This window comes from Hevea brasiliensis, unplaced genomic scaffold (genome assembly GCF_030052815.1).
Source record: "Hevea brasiliensis isolate MT/VB/25A 57/8 unplaced genomic scaffold, ASM3005281v1 Scaf176, whole genome shotgun sequence".
Lineage (NCBI taxonomy): Eukaryota > Viridiplantae > Streptophyta > Magnoliopsida > Malpighiales > Euphorbiaceae > Hevea > Hevea brasiliensis.
Window position 1 is genome coordinate 103,299 of NW_026614669.1, and position 16,893 is coordinate 120,191.

At 28.2% G+C, this 16,893-nt stretch overlaps 3 protein-coding genes across 5 annotated transcripts; all 3 read right to left on the reverse strand.

Moving 5' to 3' along the window:
- Positions 1 to 5,491: 5,491 nt before the first annotated feature.
- On the reverse strand, positions 5,492 to 6,375 carry LOC131176586 (cysteine-rich receptor-like protein kinase 42). Its single transcript, XM_058141650.1, has 2 exons — positions 6,237 to 6,375; positions 5,492 to 6,144 (listed from the first exon to the last, which is right to left on the reverse strand). Exons 1-2 carry the CDS (start codon positions 6,372 to 6,374, stop codon positions 5,779 to 5,781), a joined length of 504 nt encoding a protein of 167 aa, XP_057997633.1. The 5' UTR covers position 6,375; the 3' UTR covers positions 5,492 to 5,778.
- On the reverse strand, positions 6,329 to 8,791 carry LOC131168706 (cysteine-rich receptor-like protein kinase 42). 2 transcript variants are annotated; one of them, XM_058141648.1, is made up of 5 exons: positions 7,883 to 8,791; positions 7,475 to 7,582; positions 7,011 to 7,361; positions 6,631 to 6,865; positions 6,329 to 6,473 (listed from the first exon to the last, which is right to left on the reverse strand). In XM_058141648.1, exons 1-5 carry the CDS (start codon positions 8,646 to 8,648, stop codon positions 6,440 to 6,442), a joined length of 1,494 nt encoding a protein of 497 aa, XP_057997631.1. In that variant the 5' UTR covers positions 8,649 to 8,791; the 3' UTR covers positions 6,329 to 6,439. The 2 variants fall into 2 exon arrangements, with proteins under 2 accessions (XP_057997631.1, XP_057997632.1); XM_058141649.1 differs by lacking the exon at positions 6,329 to 6,473 and having other exon boundaries at positions 6,627 to 6,865.
- A 3,629-nt stretch (positions 8,792 to 12,420) lies between these two features.
- On the reverse strand, positions 12,421 to 13,749 carry LOC110669688 (uncharacterized). Of its 2 annotated transcripts, none has more exons than XR_009146597.1 (4): positions 13,570 to 13,688; positions 13,357 to 13,476; positions 12,788 to 12,888; positions 12,421 to 12,689 (listed from the first exon to the last, which is right to left on the reverse strand). XR_009146597.1 is itself a non-coding variant. In XM_058141647.1 (4 exons), the coding sequence occupies exons 1-3, from the start codon at positions 13,747 to 13,749 to the stop codon at positions 12,798 to 12,800; spliced, it is 396 nt and encodes a 131-aa protein (XP_057997630.1). In that variant the 3' UTR covers positions 12,421 to 12,689; positions 12,788 to 12,797. The 2 variants fall into 2 exon arrangements, 1 of the variants encoding a protein (XP_057997630.1); XM_058141647.1 differs by having other exon boundaries at positions 13,357 to 13,481; positions 13,570 to 13,749.
- Positions 13,750 to 16,893: the final 3,144 nt, after the last annotated feature.

Consider the following 16,893-nt stretch of genomic DNA (forward strand, 5'->3'; position numbering starts at 1 on the left):
CATCTTTAAGAATTTAATTAAAAATAAATTGACAACCACAGCACTATAAGAGCTGCTTGGGTCAAATTATTAAGAGACAATTATCAGTCATATTTATATTAATAAGAGTCTATTATATTTAGGTGTACTTTCATAATAATCATTATTAAAGAATTAAGAGTTTAAGATTTACACGAGCTTAAATTGTGTAATCTTAATAATATTTAATAAATATTAAATTTATCTTAAGAGAAAATTATTATTTAATTTTTATATTTTAATAAAATTAACTATTTATTTTTTATATTTTAAAAAATATATTATTTAATTCCTATATTTTACTTTTATTAAACTATTTAATCTTTCTGTCAAAGTTTTCATTATTTATATTATTCAAACTACTATTTAATCATTCTATTTTAAGAAACTAATTAGTTAATCTCTATATCTTAAAAAACGCTATTATTTAGTTTCTTTATTTTAGTAAAATTAATTAGTTGGTTAATGTATTTTGAAAAATATAGTATTTTAAAAATTATATTATTAGATAAAAATAAAAATTTTATTATGTAAAAACTAAATCTGAATTTATATGTTTTTTTTAATTTCTAATTCCTTGGACATCATTTTTATATTTTTACTTTGAGAAATAATTTTTCTTTATTACTTACAAATTTAAGTAAACTAATTAATTTTTTTATATAGATAATTTGTACTATTTTTATTAACAAATGAAAATAAAGAGAGAATGAGGGGGACAAAAATGACAGCATAAAGGAGAAGTAATATTGAGATATATAAATAAAAGAAGATAACAGATAAATAAGGGAGAGATAATTATGATAATTTAGGTATAAAAAATAATTATGAAACTAAATAGTTAATGGAGTTAAATTACAGGATTAACTAATATGTTTTTCTAAAATATAGGGGCTCACTAATTAGTTTCACTAAAATAGAGAGAATAAATAATAGTTTGACTAGTATTGACTAACCGAAAAATTAACAGATTGACTAAACAGCTTAACAGAGGTAAAATACAGAGACTAAATAGTATATTTTTTAAAATATAAGGACCAAGTAATTAGTTTCATTAAAACACATGGACTAAACAGTAATTTACTCTTATCTTAAATAATTAACAATGTTTTACACATTAGTATATTATTTTTTAAATATTAATATATTAAATTTATATTATATATTATTAATGAGATGAATCATTGGACAATCCACCATCGCTTTTCATTGCATTTCTAAATAAAAGACAATATTTAATTGATGCAAGGAATCAAACTAGGGTAAAATAAGACTATCTCACCAAATTAATCACTGCATTACTACGCTCAACAATTAACGAAGTTTTACAAATTAATATTAATATATATTAATAGTAAATTAAATATTAATATACTACATTAGTATTATCTTGATAAATATAATCTTTCTAAGTTTGATTTCTTTTAATTTAACAAATTAATTATAATAATTATATATTATTTAAATATAAAATTAATTAAAAAAATAAATTAAATTATTATACTCCTTCCATTCCAAAAAAATAGTCTACTTTACTTTTTGCACATGAATTAAAAATTTCGATTATCATGGTTTAATTGAAAATTTTTCATATTTTTTTTCTATATGCCTCTAATTAAAGTTGTTTGCTGAAATAATAATATTTTGACTCTATTAAATATAAGATAAATATAAAAAAATTACTGTTAATTGAAACATTAAGATTTTTTATTTTTGTGATATTAACTGATATAAAGAGTTTAAAGTAGCATTTAAATTGTGATAAATTAAAGAAGCAAAAAATCACTAATAAATTATTTTTTTTATATTGTAGTCAAAATTGATAATAAATGAATTATTCACTAAACTTTAATTTTTAAAAAAAAATAAAAGTTATTAATTATTCTAAAGTGTAATTACATGATAGTATAATTGTAAATACAAAAAAATATATTTTTAAAAAAGAAAAGAAAATTATTATTATGTGATGCCCAAAAAAGAAATACAAACTATTTTATTGAGAGGGAGGGAGCATTTATTTTGAAGCACAATCTTACAAATTAGATTATAAATGGGTCAATTCCTAGTGCTACTGTATTCATCATTCAAAAGTCAAATTCATCCATTTTCTGACCTGTTGGTGCTTGGTACAAAGGAACTTAAAAGGAACAAATTTTTTTTTTTTGAGGGTTTTCGGCTTGACTCATGAAAAAATAGTTTATCACATTTAGATTATAAGTATATTATTTTTTAAAAATAATATATTATATTAATTTAATTTTTATTATTATATTATCATAATATATTTCAATTATATTATAATATAATTTTAAATTAAATAGAACAATATTTTATAAATAAATATTTTATTAAAAATAATAAAAAAAATTTTAAATTTGTTACAATTAATAAAAACAATCTATTTAAATTAATGCAAGAAAATAAATTTTTAATGTGAATATGAGAAAAAAATATAATAAAGTCATATAGTAAAATCTTAAAATTAAAGAATATATAATAAAATACTTAGTCAAATTAACTTTAAACACTAAAATAAAAAATTCATCTCCTCTAACTTTTTTTTTTCTTATAAACACAGCTTATAAGCTTTTAATTAAATCAGCTTAAATCCTAAGTTAGGCTAAATACCCTAACTTATGAGTTAATTTAACTAGTTATAAATTAAATTAAATATTCTCTTAATTAAGTCAAAGGCATATTTTAATTCTTAATTTTATCATGACTTTTAAAAATATTTCATTCCACATCTCAATTTTTAAAAAGTAAATTTTATAAATTTAGTCACAGTTCAAAAAAAATATATATAATTTTAGTGAGGGCGTCATTAGACTTTTTATTTTTTTTTTTAATGATAAGGAGTTAATTTATGTATTTAATATTTTTAAATTTATTAAATTATAAAAATTTAAAAATGAGATGAAATATTTTTAAAATTAAAAATACCTCTAATTTTTTATTATTATTATAAAAGTCAGAGATTAATTTATACATTTAATGCTTTATTTGTTATAGCATTCAACTTAATGGGACCTATTATAGTAGTAGCTAATATTGCATTTATGGATTGATTGATTGATTGATGGTATATACATTTGAATGAAGAGAAGACTTTGTAGAAAACCCACTTGCTTGCCACTTACTTTTGCATTTTTCTTTACTTTATATCTACATATTAGAACTTTCCTACTTTGAATGGACAATAAGTTGCAAGAGTTTACCAATTGATTCATACAAAAATGTTAATTCTTGCATATACCAGGTTGTATATATCAAGTTGTACACACTTATCTAATTAAGAATTAATATATTATTAATAATGAATTTTATTATAAAATATAATATATTTTATTATAATATATAATTTTTAATTTTTAATTAATTGATGTCAATAATTTCTCATTAAAAAAGAATAAGAACAAAAACTCTATTAAAAATAACATAATTTTAGCAACGATTCATTATTATTATTAACTCGTATTTACGTGTATTCTATTTATTGAAAAAAAAAATCCCATGGCTTGTAAGAGTGGAAAGCCGATTCGGTCTACTCATTTGTCTTTGCACATTTTTATAATAATTGGATTATAAAATAATTTATACATGTATCTAAAATTTTTCCCAAAATGTCAAAGAAAAATTTTCTCCACTTGCTTTTGAAAAATAATTTCTCTGTCGAAATTTTTTTATAAAATAATTTTGAAAAAAAATATTATTTTTTATTATTTAATTGTAATATTGAAAAAAAACTTTCGATATTTGGCACACATTTAAGAATTAATACATTATAAATAAAAACATATTAAAATAAAAAAAGAAAATTTTTTAAGTAAAAATATAATATTGTTTACTCTTTTTTAATTTATTATAATATTATATTATATTATATTTTAATTATATTTATAAATAATTTGACATATAAATTGATAAAAATAGAATAATTATATAATTTTTAATTATAGAATAATTGTCTCACTGAATTTTACAACTTAAAAACTATTATTTTATGTTCCCTTAATTAGTTATAGTATTTTCAATTGAGAAATTAGTTATTACCGGTATTAACAATTTAATTGAAATAAATTAGTATTTAAATTATTTTAATGATACAATTTTAATAGGACTTTGTCAATATTTCATAAAGCACATGTATAAAAACATCGCAAATCTAAACCTATTAAGTCATAATGTATTCTTTCGTAAAACCAATTAAAAAGGATTGTCCTCATATATTTTCAACCCTTCAAACCTCTAATAAAATACTTTGGAGGGCTAAAACTATTTTTCTTTATATAAAAATATTATTTTAGATATTGTTAAAAAAATGATTTGAAAAAAGTTATTTTTTTATTTTTATAACAAAAATTTATTAATTTTAATTTTTAATTATTTTTTAATACTCTTTAAGTAATATATTTAAAAAATAATAATTTTCTTAATAACAGTTTCAACAGTAATATTAAATAGACTCATAAAGTATGATTAACCGCAATCTAAGTTATAGACATAGGTTATTTTTCCTAGTGTTTTCAAGAGAAAATTCGTTTATAGAGTATTAATCTTTTTTTAAAGACAAATGGTTTGTTTGGTATTATCGTTGAATTATTAATAAAAAAATATTTTTTTTTAAATATATAAATTAAAAATATTAAAATTAAATTAAAATTAAATTTAATAATTTATAGTCATAAGAATTCTAAAATAATAAAATAAGTCTTTTCAACAGTATTTAATACTTGTTTGACATTGAAGTTTCGAGGTAAAATTCTTTTCAAGAGAGTATAATTTTAGATGCTACAAAAAAATTATTTTATTATTTTAATATTTCAATAATTAAAACTTATCAAATTTAATTTTAAATTAATTGTAATGTTATCTAATATATATATATATATATATATATATATATATATATATATATATATTCTCAACAACAAAATCAAATAGACCCTTAAAATAATGCTTTTTTGGAAAAACATTTTTTTTCAGAAGCTCAATAACAAACATAACTAAAAAGATTATATGTTGCATTCTTTTGTAAAAAGATTGTTGTGTTATTTTATTAGTCAAAGATGGAACTTATTTAAAAACAATATATATGGGAAAATTTTATAATACTTTCTGTACAATCCTTTATTTAGCAATTTTTTAATAAATAAGGAGAGTAAACCCTATATAATTATTATTAGTGAGACTGCATGTTTATGACATAATCCGGAAAGCAATCCGGAAAGCCCTCAAGATTAGACCAACTTTCGGAAGACAAGTAACGAATTTTTATGCAAATGGGTCCCCAACAAATCATCCACAACCAACCCTAATTTTGGAGGATTATGCAAGCATTTAAAGTGACAAGAAGACACACAACAAATTTGTTACACATTTTGAGAACTTCTTGCACACACAATGACATAATAGAAAGATTTTCTCTTTTTTTTTTTTAGAAAAATAAATGAATAGAGAAAAAAGATATAAATAAATCAATAACAGACTTATCTCTTGCTGTAAATCTTCACAACCAAAAAGTTTTTAATCATAAACTATACCTTCTTTAGTATCTCTATAAATTTGTACAAAAGGTTGCATGGCATGTCCTTGCTTGCAATCTTGCAAGTGATTCCATAAAGACTAGGAGCTAGAGTCACTGTATTTTACCTCAAGAAGTTCAAGCAAGGGTTACCTCAAAAACTGTTCTAAGGAAATCTTTGAACTTGGCAATCTTTGAAACATAGGAAATCTAGTTGGGGTTTATTTCTGTCTTCATTATTCACTTCTTGATGGCCTATATGAACTATTCATGCTAGAGGACTCCGAGGAAGTGTAGGAATAAACTTCAACTTTTGTGGCTGCATTTGATACATAACTATTTGCGCTGTAAGACCTTCTGGAGCTCTCAGGTTCTAGCAGAGTCGCATTCATAAAAGGAGGTTGATTTGGGAGAGGAATTACACAATCACTACTATTTAGCATCCCCACCACTTCTGCCATCGATGGTCTTAAGGCACCTGAAGCTTGTGTGCATAAAAGGCCAATTTGAAGCACCTTGGAAGCCTCCTGTACTGGAAAATCATCTCTCAGGCAAGGATCAACAGCTTCATCCAATCTATTTGATCTGTAAAGTCGCCATACCTGAGGCAAAATGGTGAAAATTGTGCCACTTTATCAAACAGAACAAATGTTCCACAAATAGGGACTTGTACAACAAAAATTTGAGATCATACTGTTTGCAGAAGTGATCTGGAGTAGTCTATCAACCCATTACACCTTCTGCCCATTACGATTTCAAGAACCAGTACTCCAAAACTGTAAACATCAGCCTTCTCAGTTAGCTGCCCTCGTATCAGATACTCTGGAGCCATATATCCTCTGCATCATGCAGTTTAATTGAAAAAAAAAATCCCATCATCGATATCGAATTGTTACTCTATCCACCATTGATCAGATGCCTGTGAAGAGGACTAGAGGAGCGCAAGTAATGCTTTAACCATTGTTATCCTATAAGGAATTATCTTGTATAGAAAGAGGAGAGAGGAGACTAGAGGAGCGCAAGTAATGCTTTAACCATTGTTATCCTATAAGGAATTATCTTGGATAGAAAGAGGAGAGAGGACTTACATTGTTCCTGCAATTCCAGTGCTAAGATGAGTCTTATCAGCACCAAAACACCGAACAAGTCCAAAATCTGCAATCTTTGGAGTGAGATTCTCATCAAGAAGAATATTACTGCTTTTAATGTCCCTGTGGATTATTCTCTCTTGACAACCTCCATGAAGATATGCAAGCCCCTCAGCCGTTCCAACAATTACATTGAACCGCTCCTTCCAATTTAGAGTTCTGGTTTTATTGTTTCCTGCATAGGAAAGTTGAAAGATCATGAGTTTTAACAGAATTTGGTGACATACCTATCAAAGATTTCTTTCATAAAGAAACCTTCAGAATCAAACTCTGAGAAAATATAATCAGCATTTGAAATGATGTAAAGCAAAAACAATTACCGAAGATGAACTGATCGAGGCTCTTGTTAGGGACATATTCATAAACCAGAAGGCTCTCGGGACCTTCAATGCTACATCCCAAAAACTTCACAAGGTTCTTGTGTTGAATTCCACTGATTAAGTTTACCTCATTGAAGAACTCATCCACCCATTGTCTTGTATTGAAAATCAATCTTTTAACTGCAACAGTCTGCCCATCTGGAAGAGTCCCTACAAATACAGAACCAGCTCCTCCTTGGCCTATTTTCGTTGACGGATTGAAATAATCTGTCACCTTTTCCAGGGTCTCATACTTGAAATTCAACCCTGATTTGTTGAAACTGATTGGAACTTTTTTGAGATTGATACGTTCTAGGCAAAAGCAATGCAAGAAAAATGTAATATATTAAAACACTCATCCATAAGGCTACTATGTGCATTAGATGCTAATGTAATACTTTTGCTTTCAGTAAATAATCAAGTACCTTCTTTTTCCTTCAATAATTTTCTATAGCCAGCATAAGCTGCAAGGAGAGACAGCATGAGGAGTGCAGCTGCTGCTAAAGCAATAGCAATGGCAACTCCTGACAATCCTGAAAAATTAAGGAAGCAATTAGATGCTTGAGATGGAAAAAGGCGATGAAATAGCCCAAACTCAATAACCCAGAAATTAGAATAAGAAAGGAACAAAGGGTGAGAAAGATCCTACACAAATGTTTGTTATAATTCTGCAGAAATTCAGTTTTATCATATTAGGCCAAAAATTACTAGTCATTCCCTTTTCCCCATCATTTCCCCCGCAATTTCAGGGGAATCAGGCAAAAAACCACCAATCACAGATACATTTCCAAACAAATTTTCACAAAAACAAACATTTTCAAAAGGGAAATTACCGTGAGCATCCCCTAGTTCTCCTTCATGACTAAAGAACTTGTCCGTGGAGTATCTCAAATAGCAGCCAGCATTCATCCCTATGCCTTCCTTGCTTGGCAAGCACCCTTTAACCTCCTTTACTGCCTTCTCCAAACACTCCACACACCCATTTTTCCCGACACTCTCCCAACACTGAGCCAAAGCATAAACACCATCAATCCCCGTCACAGCGAACCCACCATTCTCCACAGCTTTACTAGTCACATTAGCAACCGCATACCCAACACTCGAATCAAACTTCAACTTCCCATTCTCATCACCAGAACCAGAAAAATTTTCCTGGCTACATTTGAAAGTATCAAGAGAAAGGGACACAGCCTCCTGAAAGAAATCATATTTATCATAACGAAGAAAGCACCCATCAAGATAAATGCGAGCAGAGACGGAGGGAAGGCAACGGGGGATCTTGGTGCGAGAGGCGGCGTAGCAGAGGAGGCAATCAGTCTGCGAGAGGTCTCCGTGGCACTGGGTTAAAGCGTAGATAGGAACAGGGGAGTTGTTGAGGTGGTAAGTAGCAAAGTGGGTATTGTTTATGAGCTGCGAAAGAGCTTCCATTTCCTTAACAAAAGCAGGGACAAGGTCCCTGAGACGTGTTGAGTTGCCGCAGAAGAGGCCGGATTCGGTGATTCGAGGATCGGAGAGGGAGAGAGAGAAGAACGAGCAGATAAAGAAAGAGAAGAGGCATGTTCTATATAGTAGTGGGTAGTTCACAGTTAAAGAATACATAGAAGTTGTTTGCTCTCCTTCCTCCTCTCTTTGTATGGAACTCTGATGATGAAGAAGAAGTGCTGATTCGTTTTTGTTTTCGCTCTTAATTTCTCTTTTCGCTACTTTCCTGCCATTTTTGGTTGGGGTAAATTACATAACAGTACCTCAACTTCAAAACTTCAATTTCTAATATAAAATCTTTTAATTTTGTTTTTACATGTAATTTTGATTATCAACACATCAATCTTTAAACAATTAAAAACATGTTTAACCGAAGAAATTTGACAGACTCGGATTCGAATATCTACTCTATTAATTTTCTACCAAAAAATTAAATGTCAAGGAATATAAAATAAAATTGTATTATTAGAAATATGCCATTAAATTAATAGTTTAATATATATTATATAATATAAAAATTTTAATTTTAATGGCCTATTTTTTTTTAAAAAATAATATAGTAAAAAAATTAAAAAAAATAAAATTGTGCGTGAAAGCCACTGTTATTACGTATAAAAGATAAGAAGCAATGAAATATATAAAGGCGTATTCTTTATTAAAAAAAAGTTAAAGGCTTGAGTTTATTTTATTTATTTGTGATTATTTAAGATCTATTTAATTTTGATGTTATTGGTGAATATTTTAAAAAAAATATATTATTTTTTTATAAAGAAAAAAAATATTGATAGATAAAAAATGATTTTGTTATTAATAAATTTTAATAAGATTATATAAAAATAAGTTGAAATTAGTTAATTAATTGATAGTAAAAAGCTTCACAATGGGTTTTTTCATATGAAATGGTATTAATTATTTATTTTTTAAACTTTACAAAACAGGATAACTTAATTGTTTAGAATTAAATAATCATCAATTAATTTTTAATAATTAAGTCAAATATCCAATTAATTATTATATTTATGTTATTAATTTATTTAGATGTTGTTTAATTGTAAATTATTAATTACGAACTTTTTAAAATTTTAATTTAGAAAAAGGCGATTGTTTTTATTTTTATTATATTTTAAATATAATTTAAAATATAAATTTATAATTTTAAAAATAATATCAATATAAACTAGGATATTTTTATTTAAATTTCTCTCATTAAGTCCTATCATAATCTGCGCCCACACGCTCCCTTGCTGGTGCGCGCCGCTTTATCATGCGCCGCTTTTTCTTGACTTTTATGCCCGTGCGTGTCTTATTCTCACCTGACGGTGATATTAGAGCCACCGCAACGACCCTTTTACATTTATTTTTGGATTCTACAAGGTGAAAGTGTATATAAAATTTAAATATTTTATTGAATTATTAATTATTTAAAATATAAAATATTATAATAAAATATTATATATAACATACATAAACTAAATAGATTTAGTGTCATTCGAGTAATATAATCAGGATTGAAATTAGTTAAAATAATTTAAGGTGAATTTTATTAAGATTTAGAATAAATTTAAATATTAAAAATTTCAATTAGATTCAGATACGGGGAATTTTACTAATATTTTATTTATTATTGTACTTCTTTGTTATCGTAAAAATATATTTATCTTATAAAAAGTAGATAAATAGACTCGAAGTTGAAACTTTCCAACTCCCAATCTACCTTAAAACTTGATGAACTAGACAGACTACTCTGCTTGACAATGCAAAATTATTATTATTAAAAAAGTATTTTTATTTTTATGAAAATATAATCAAGTTTAGTTAAATTTAAATTAATTTCATTAAATAGAACCAATTGAAGTAATTAATCTTGATAATTGATTATGGGGCAAAATATAATTAAACCATGCTTTACAGATAGATCAGATTGAGGAATTCTTATAGTCAACATCTTTGACTTCTTTTCTAACATTAAAATCTTATTCAAATTTTGCTTGGAGAGTCATTTTTATGTATGAATTTCTAGATTTTTTTTAATTTTTTTTAATATTGTAACTTGCAATTTAATAGAAGAAAATATATGAATCAATTCCATTTCTTGCTAAAATGGTTTTATTTTATTTTATTTTATTTTATTTGTTCATGTGCTGTTTGCTTTTGATTGAGCTGAAAGCCATGATTCCCCTTTTCTTAACTAATCCAACCACTCTTCTTAAATGAATAAATCAAGACTCCATCATAGACTTATATCCATTATTATGATGGTCATGTGTAAGTGTAATTAATTAAATAATCATAATTTTCTTCGCACAAGTCTTCATCATAGTTGCTGCTAAACCTTTCATTTTGAATACAAAAACCAGCAACTCTCTGTCAAAAATGGTTGTATCAACCCACTCTTTGACATTTAGGCCTCCGATATTTAATAATAATAAAAAAAAAATCTTAATTCTATTTTTGTCTGTATAGGGATTCATCAATTAGGTATTTGCTCATGATTTTCTATACCCACAAATGCTTGTGTGGTCCAGGGAATCTTTTGCACATCAAAATAAAGGCTTGTTTGGAAGCATGGAAAGTCTTACACTGTGTTCACATTCAAGCAGGAAAATTGCTACTAGAAATCTAACTCCATTAAGTTAATTGTATTGCTTCTTTCATGAGGGATTTGGTCAAAAAATTCAAAAACGTCGGCTACCTGCTATAAAGCTAATATTGTACACATTAGCAAACTAATTAATATTCGAGAGTTCCTATATCTAACCTTGTTTTGCCTAATTAACACAATATATACATATATATCATGGGAAGAAAAGCTTATATGATTAAGCTAATTAATTAATTAATTAATTAATCAGAAAAGGAATGTCTTTGCTGATATTCTGAGCCTAAATAATGTAATTCCATATGTTCATCTATGAAAGGTGGCCTGGATGGCTTAGGCAACTTAAGATCCTTTTTTCTAAGCATTTGAGCTACTTTTGTCATGGTTGGTCTTGAACTAGGTGATTCTTAAGTGCATAATAGACCGATTTGAATGACTCCAATTTCTTTTATGTCTTCTCTCTCGATACTTTTATCCCTGATTTTTGATATTATTTTTTATTGAAAGTGTTTCCATGCCTATGTTTTAAAAAGAAAAAAGGAAAATTCCTACAATAAATATAGCAAAATAAATCAAATTCTCATCTATATGCACTTGAACATTTAGCAAGGTTGAAGGAATTTACATGCGCAATTAGGGCTTCGTATATATCCTCAGACTGATGTTTGTTGTTTTGTACGCCAGTAACTATTTCAATCACAAGAACTCCAAAGCTATAAGCATCTACTTTCTCAGTTAATCGTCCTTGGCTCTGTATTCAGAGGCCATATACCCTCTTAAAGGGAAGACAAGCCAACAAAAAATACTAATTAGAAATTGCAAATGACGCAACAAATTAAATAATGTTTAGTATCTCTAAGATATATATATATATATATATATATATATATATATATATATATATATATATATATATATATATATATATATCATGTCAATTAGGAGAAGAATGGAATGATTAGAGTCGAGCACTTACAGTGTTCCAGCTATGGCTGCGTTGAATATGGAATGGTCACAGGAATAAAATCTTTTTGGTTTATATTTCAAGTCTAATAAGACATTGCCAGCTTTAATGTCACGATGAATAATACGCACTTGACAATCCATGTGCAGGTACTCCAAACCTTCAGCTGTTCCTATGATAATTAGGAGCCTCTTTATCCAGGTGAGTTCTTTCTTCTTTTCTGGATCTTTCTTCCATGGGTTGCACAAAAAATCTTATAGACTGTTTAAGAAAGTACTGACATGAATATATGACTAATCGAACTAACTAATTAATTATAACCACATAGCAATAATGACTCTTTTAATATGTTTTCAGAGTTCAAATCTAATGTTGATAGCTTACCAAATAATATGAGATCAAGGTTTCTGTTAGCCAGGCATTCACAGACAAGAAAGCTATCAACACCAGCGAAACAGCAACCGAGGAATCAAACCAAGTTCTTGTGTTTTTCTCTGCTGATAATGTCCATTTCATTGCAAATCTCTAAAATTCTACTATCTCTATTGGCATATAAACGCTTTACTGCGATTGCTCTGCCATCTGCTAGGTTGCCCTACTCATTTCATCAGATACACATTTTGAAATTTAATTGGGGAATACATATATTGATGCAACTAAACCAAAAGGAATTTAAGGGAAGGGCATTTGTACCTTGTATACTTCACCAAACCCTCCTTCCCTGCGAACTTGGAAATTTTCTGTTGCTTTCTTTATTGTTGCATACTTGAACTGCAAGAACTGCAGCCTCGCACCTAATAATAAATCCTCCATCTCTTTAAATGTAAAACATGTGAGATAATAGTTAAGTTATCATTTTGCTCTAGTGTTAATTATAATATACAATATTCCTTGATTAATGTTTTTATGGAAGGTTTTAGATTCATAAGAAAGGATAACTCCTTTACATTCTAACTTCCATATTTGAATTCGGATCAATTTTAGATTCATAAGAAAGGATAACTCCTTTACATTCTAACTTCCATATTTGAATTCGGATCAATGAGATGAAAAACCAATACATTTATGCAACATTTGGTAGGCCGTAATACAATATAATACAATTAAATTTTCTATTACTTAATAGAAAATTTGATTATAGCCTTAATTAATTAACTAGCCTTTGGGATTTCTTAGATTCTGATTTTGCTAAGTGAAGTGTGTGGGGTTGCTTTATGGAATAAATTTGAATAATATTTTTTTCTTCCAGCCATGAATATTACCTTTTAAATTTTTTATCCCATTCTTTCTTCTGTAGGTGTGTTTGCCCACATAAACCCCAATCCCAATTGCAATAAGCAGACTGTAACCACTCGCATTGTAAATGTGATGTATCACAATATCTGTTCTGCAAGCAAACAAAACAGCAGATTCAACCTTTAATTTATATAAACTATAGAAGAATATATATAAATGGAAGTAATTAATTAATTAACCTCTGGTTTTGCCAGTAGATTCATTGGCAAATGAAAAATCTGCACAACGAAGAAAGCAGCCAACATTAAGGACACGTGCCTCTGTAGAAGGAAGGCAAGATAAGGCAGATGAGGCTGCACGAGAAAGTCAAGCATGGCACAAATCTTTGCCCAGAATCTTCCAGCAACTTGCCATTCCATAGGAAGTTATGCCTTTTGTAGTCTCATGCTTCACTGCAAAGCCTCGCCAAACTGGTCCTGTGAATGGTGCCTTCAAAAGAATTTTGTCGAGCACTCTCACTACTACCTCTCTGAAATCCTTTCTGGGGTTTACATCAGTGCCGCATCTCTAATTCCATTCGGTGCCCAATAAAGGAAATACAGTATTGTATGATTTTGAGACAGTAAAGCTTCAAATTATTGCCATTAAGAAGGTTGCAAACTTGCAATATATCCTGTCTTAAAGAGACTCACTATAAAATATAAATGCATTTAAGATAAGCAACAACTTTCAGTTGGCACTACCAGTACGTTTATTAATGTAGGATGGAAGGGATTAGCAAACAAGTTTCAAGATACTTGCCATAGGTTTCATAAAAAAACAGCATGTCTCATATTTTGACAGATATTATACTGGGCGAAGAAAGGCTCAGATTGGAAGAATAACACAATTACCCACAGAAACATACAACAGCTACTGACATGATGACAATATTGCACAACAATGGCAGTTTTCCCATGAAACTTGAGTATAAATCTCACATGATCCAGCAGAACATTATAAATTCCAATTACTCTATTTTTCTCTCCTTCAAAATTAAAGATGTCTCAATTCCCTAACCTCCAAGATTCAACTAGAATGAATTTCTTTCTTTGAGAGACATAAGTGCTTCAGCATATTGTCAAGTGCACATATATCTAGATGAGGGTTTAGGTCCTGATGCTTCCAGGTATTGACCAGACATAATAATCTTCTAGACAAACATAATAGCTCAGAAAACTCGTCAGCATTGTTTAGGATATAAACCCAATAATATCATTAAAAATATCTCATTAGTAATTCCAAATTCTTTCATCTTGACTCCATGTGTGAGGAAAGTTGAATTTTCATTAATAATATAAGTTTTTACTAAACCTATGACAATTTGTTCTATGCTAAAACTTCTGTAGTTTTAGCCAAATTAACATGACCAAACTTCAGAAGCATTAATTTATTTCTTCTAAATTTCAAGGCTTGGTAAAAGTGGTTGTGAAGTTTTGACCAAACCCATTTGATACAAAATGCTACTAAAGAGAGTAACATCTCAATCTATTAAAGAGATAAAAGAAAGAGAGCTCAATTGAAGAATGGAAAGTGGTAGGGAGCACTGACACAGTGATGGGACTTTCAAAAGCTCTTACTGAAAAACTCATTGCAGAAGCCCTATAGCATTTGTATGATTTAAAGCTGTTTGATTTAATGTAAAGGAAAAGAAAGTTTCGTGTACCAATAATTGGGTTGCCCCAAATCATATGGGGTCTGGATGAGCAAACCATGATTGAATATATAACCCTGCATTATCATTACTATTATTTTTTTTTTCTGAAAGTCAGGTGAAAAATGACAAGTATATTTTCTTGTGCCTTTTCCGTTGCACTCTGATTCTTGGCAACAAAAGTGTGCCATCACTAACAGACAATCGAGCACCTAGATTGGACAAATGATACAACTATAGTCAGTAAAACATTAACATATTTATGAAATCATTTGAAATTTTTCTAAATTTACAGCAAAGAGTCACTCAGATCAGCTTGCATGCAAAAAAAATAATGCCCACGCTTTTCCCATCCAAAATAGTGCATAATCCAGATAAAAGGCCGTCCCATTACATAATCCAGATATCAGAATTAATTAGAACATGTTCATGAATTGTGCAGTTGATAAGTTCTCTGCACCATAGAATACTTATGCAGAGAAAAATCGTACGATAGTAATCATTCCCTCTAAGTGATAAATCATTGCAAACCCATGCATGTTCTTCGTAATGCACTTAATGACAAACAATTAAAAGATACGAAGCAAGCAACAGTCGATAACTAAATAAAAATTTAGTTCATGATCTTGAAAAGATAATACCAAGACTAGTGAGACTAATCAGCAATGTTGCCAGATACTAATGATACGTTCACACGTAACCCCAAAATCTAAAATTTTGAATAGCTATATTTCAATTTAAATTGGATAATATCAGACCATCAGGGATGATTGATGAAAAATTATTGTGTACATGTGCATCATCACTCTCATAATTTACAGAATAATGATTTTTACTTTTATTTATTTATTTAATGTATTGCATTGTATTACATAAAACGCATTAGGCACGTATAATACGATCATATTATAGAATGGCCAAGGGCCCAGCACTAGTCTCACCCAAACCCAATGAACCTACTTTAGAAAAACCACCATTAACCCAGTAAAATCACTGAAATCTTATAGCCCACAATAACGAGAAACCGCCATGACTAGAGCAGCATCGTTGATCGCTCCATGGCTGAAGTTATGCAGCGACTATGGGAGAAAGAGCAAGAACATCACAAGCAAACTGCAACATTCGAAGCACAAGATCAAACACACTCAGTCACCACTGGATCTAAACCACCAGATCCAGCCAACAGAAACATTCCCAAAGGAGCAAGTGAGATGAAAATGCAGAGGGCCAATGGTATATCAGTATAACTTAGCCATCGAGGGGAGGGGCGAGTTTGAACTCAATAAATGAAAATAAATCGTTTTAATTTGATAATTCAATTCGATTTTTAAGGTAATTCAATTCAGTTTGATTCAGTTTTTCATTTTAAGAATTTTGATTATTTTAGTTTAGTTCGGTTTTGGAGAGAAAAAAATTAATTGAATCGAACCAAATCAAATTACTTTATTAATTTTTAAATTGATTTATTTTTATGAAAAATTTATGAATTATATATAATTTTGTATATATAAATTATTTAATTTCATTGATTAATGATTATTAGAATCAAATTAAGATTAAAATTAGATCAAATAGTTAGAAAATCAAGTCTAAATTAAAAAATTCATCCAAACTTAAAAATCGATCTATTTAAATCGAATCGAATCAAACTGAAATAAATTGATTCGGTTCAATTTAATTTTTCATATATTTTAATTTGATTTTATTTTTAAAATATAATAATTTAATTAATTCAATTTAATTTGATTTAATTTAATTTAAATCAAATATTCAGCCATACCTGAGTCCACCATTTAATGATAAATCCGGCGGACTCCGCAGAACTTCTTTACATGCATCGTCCCGTCATGACAGAAATGCCACTTGCGAG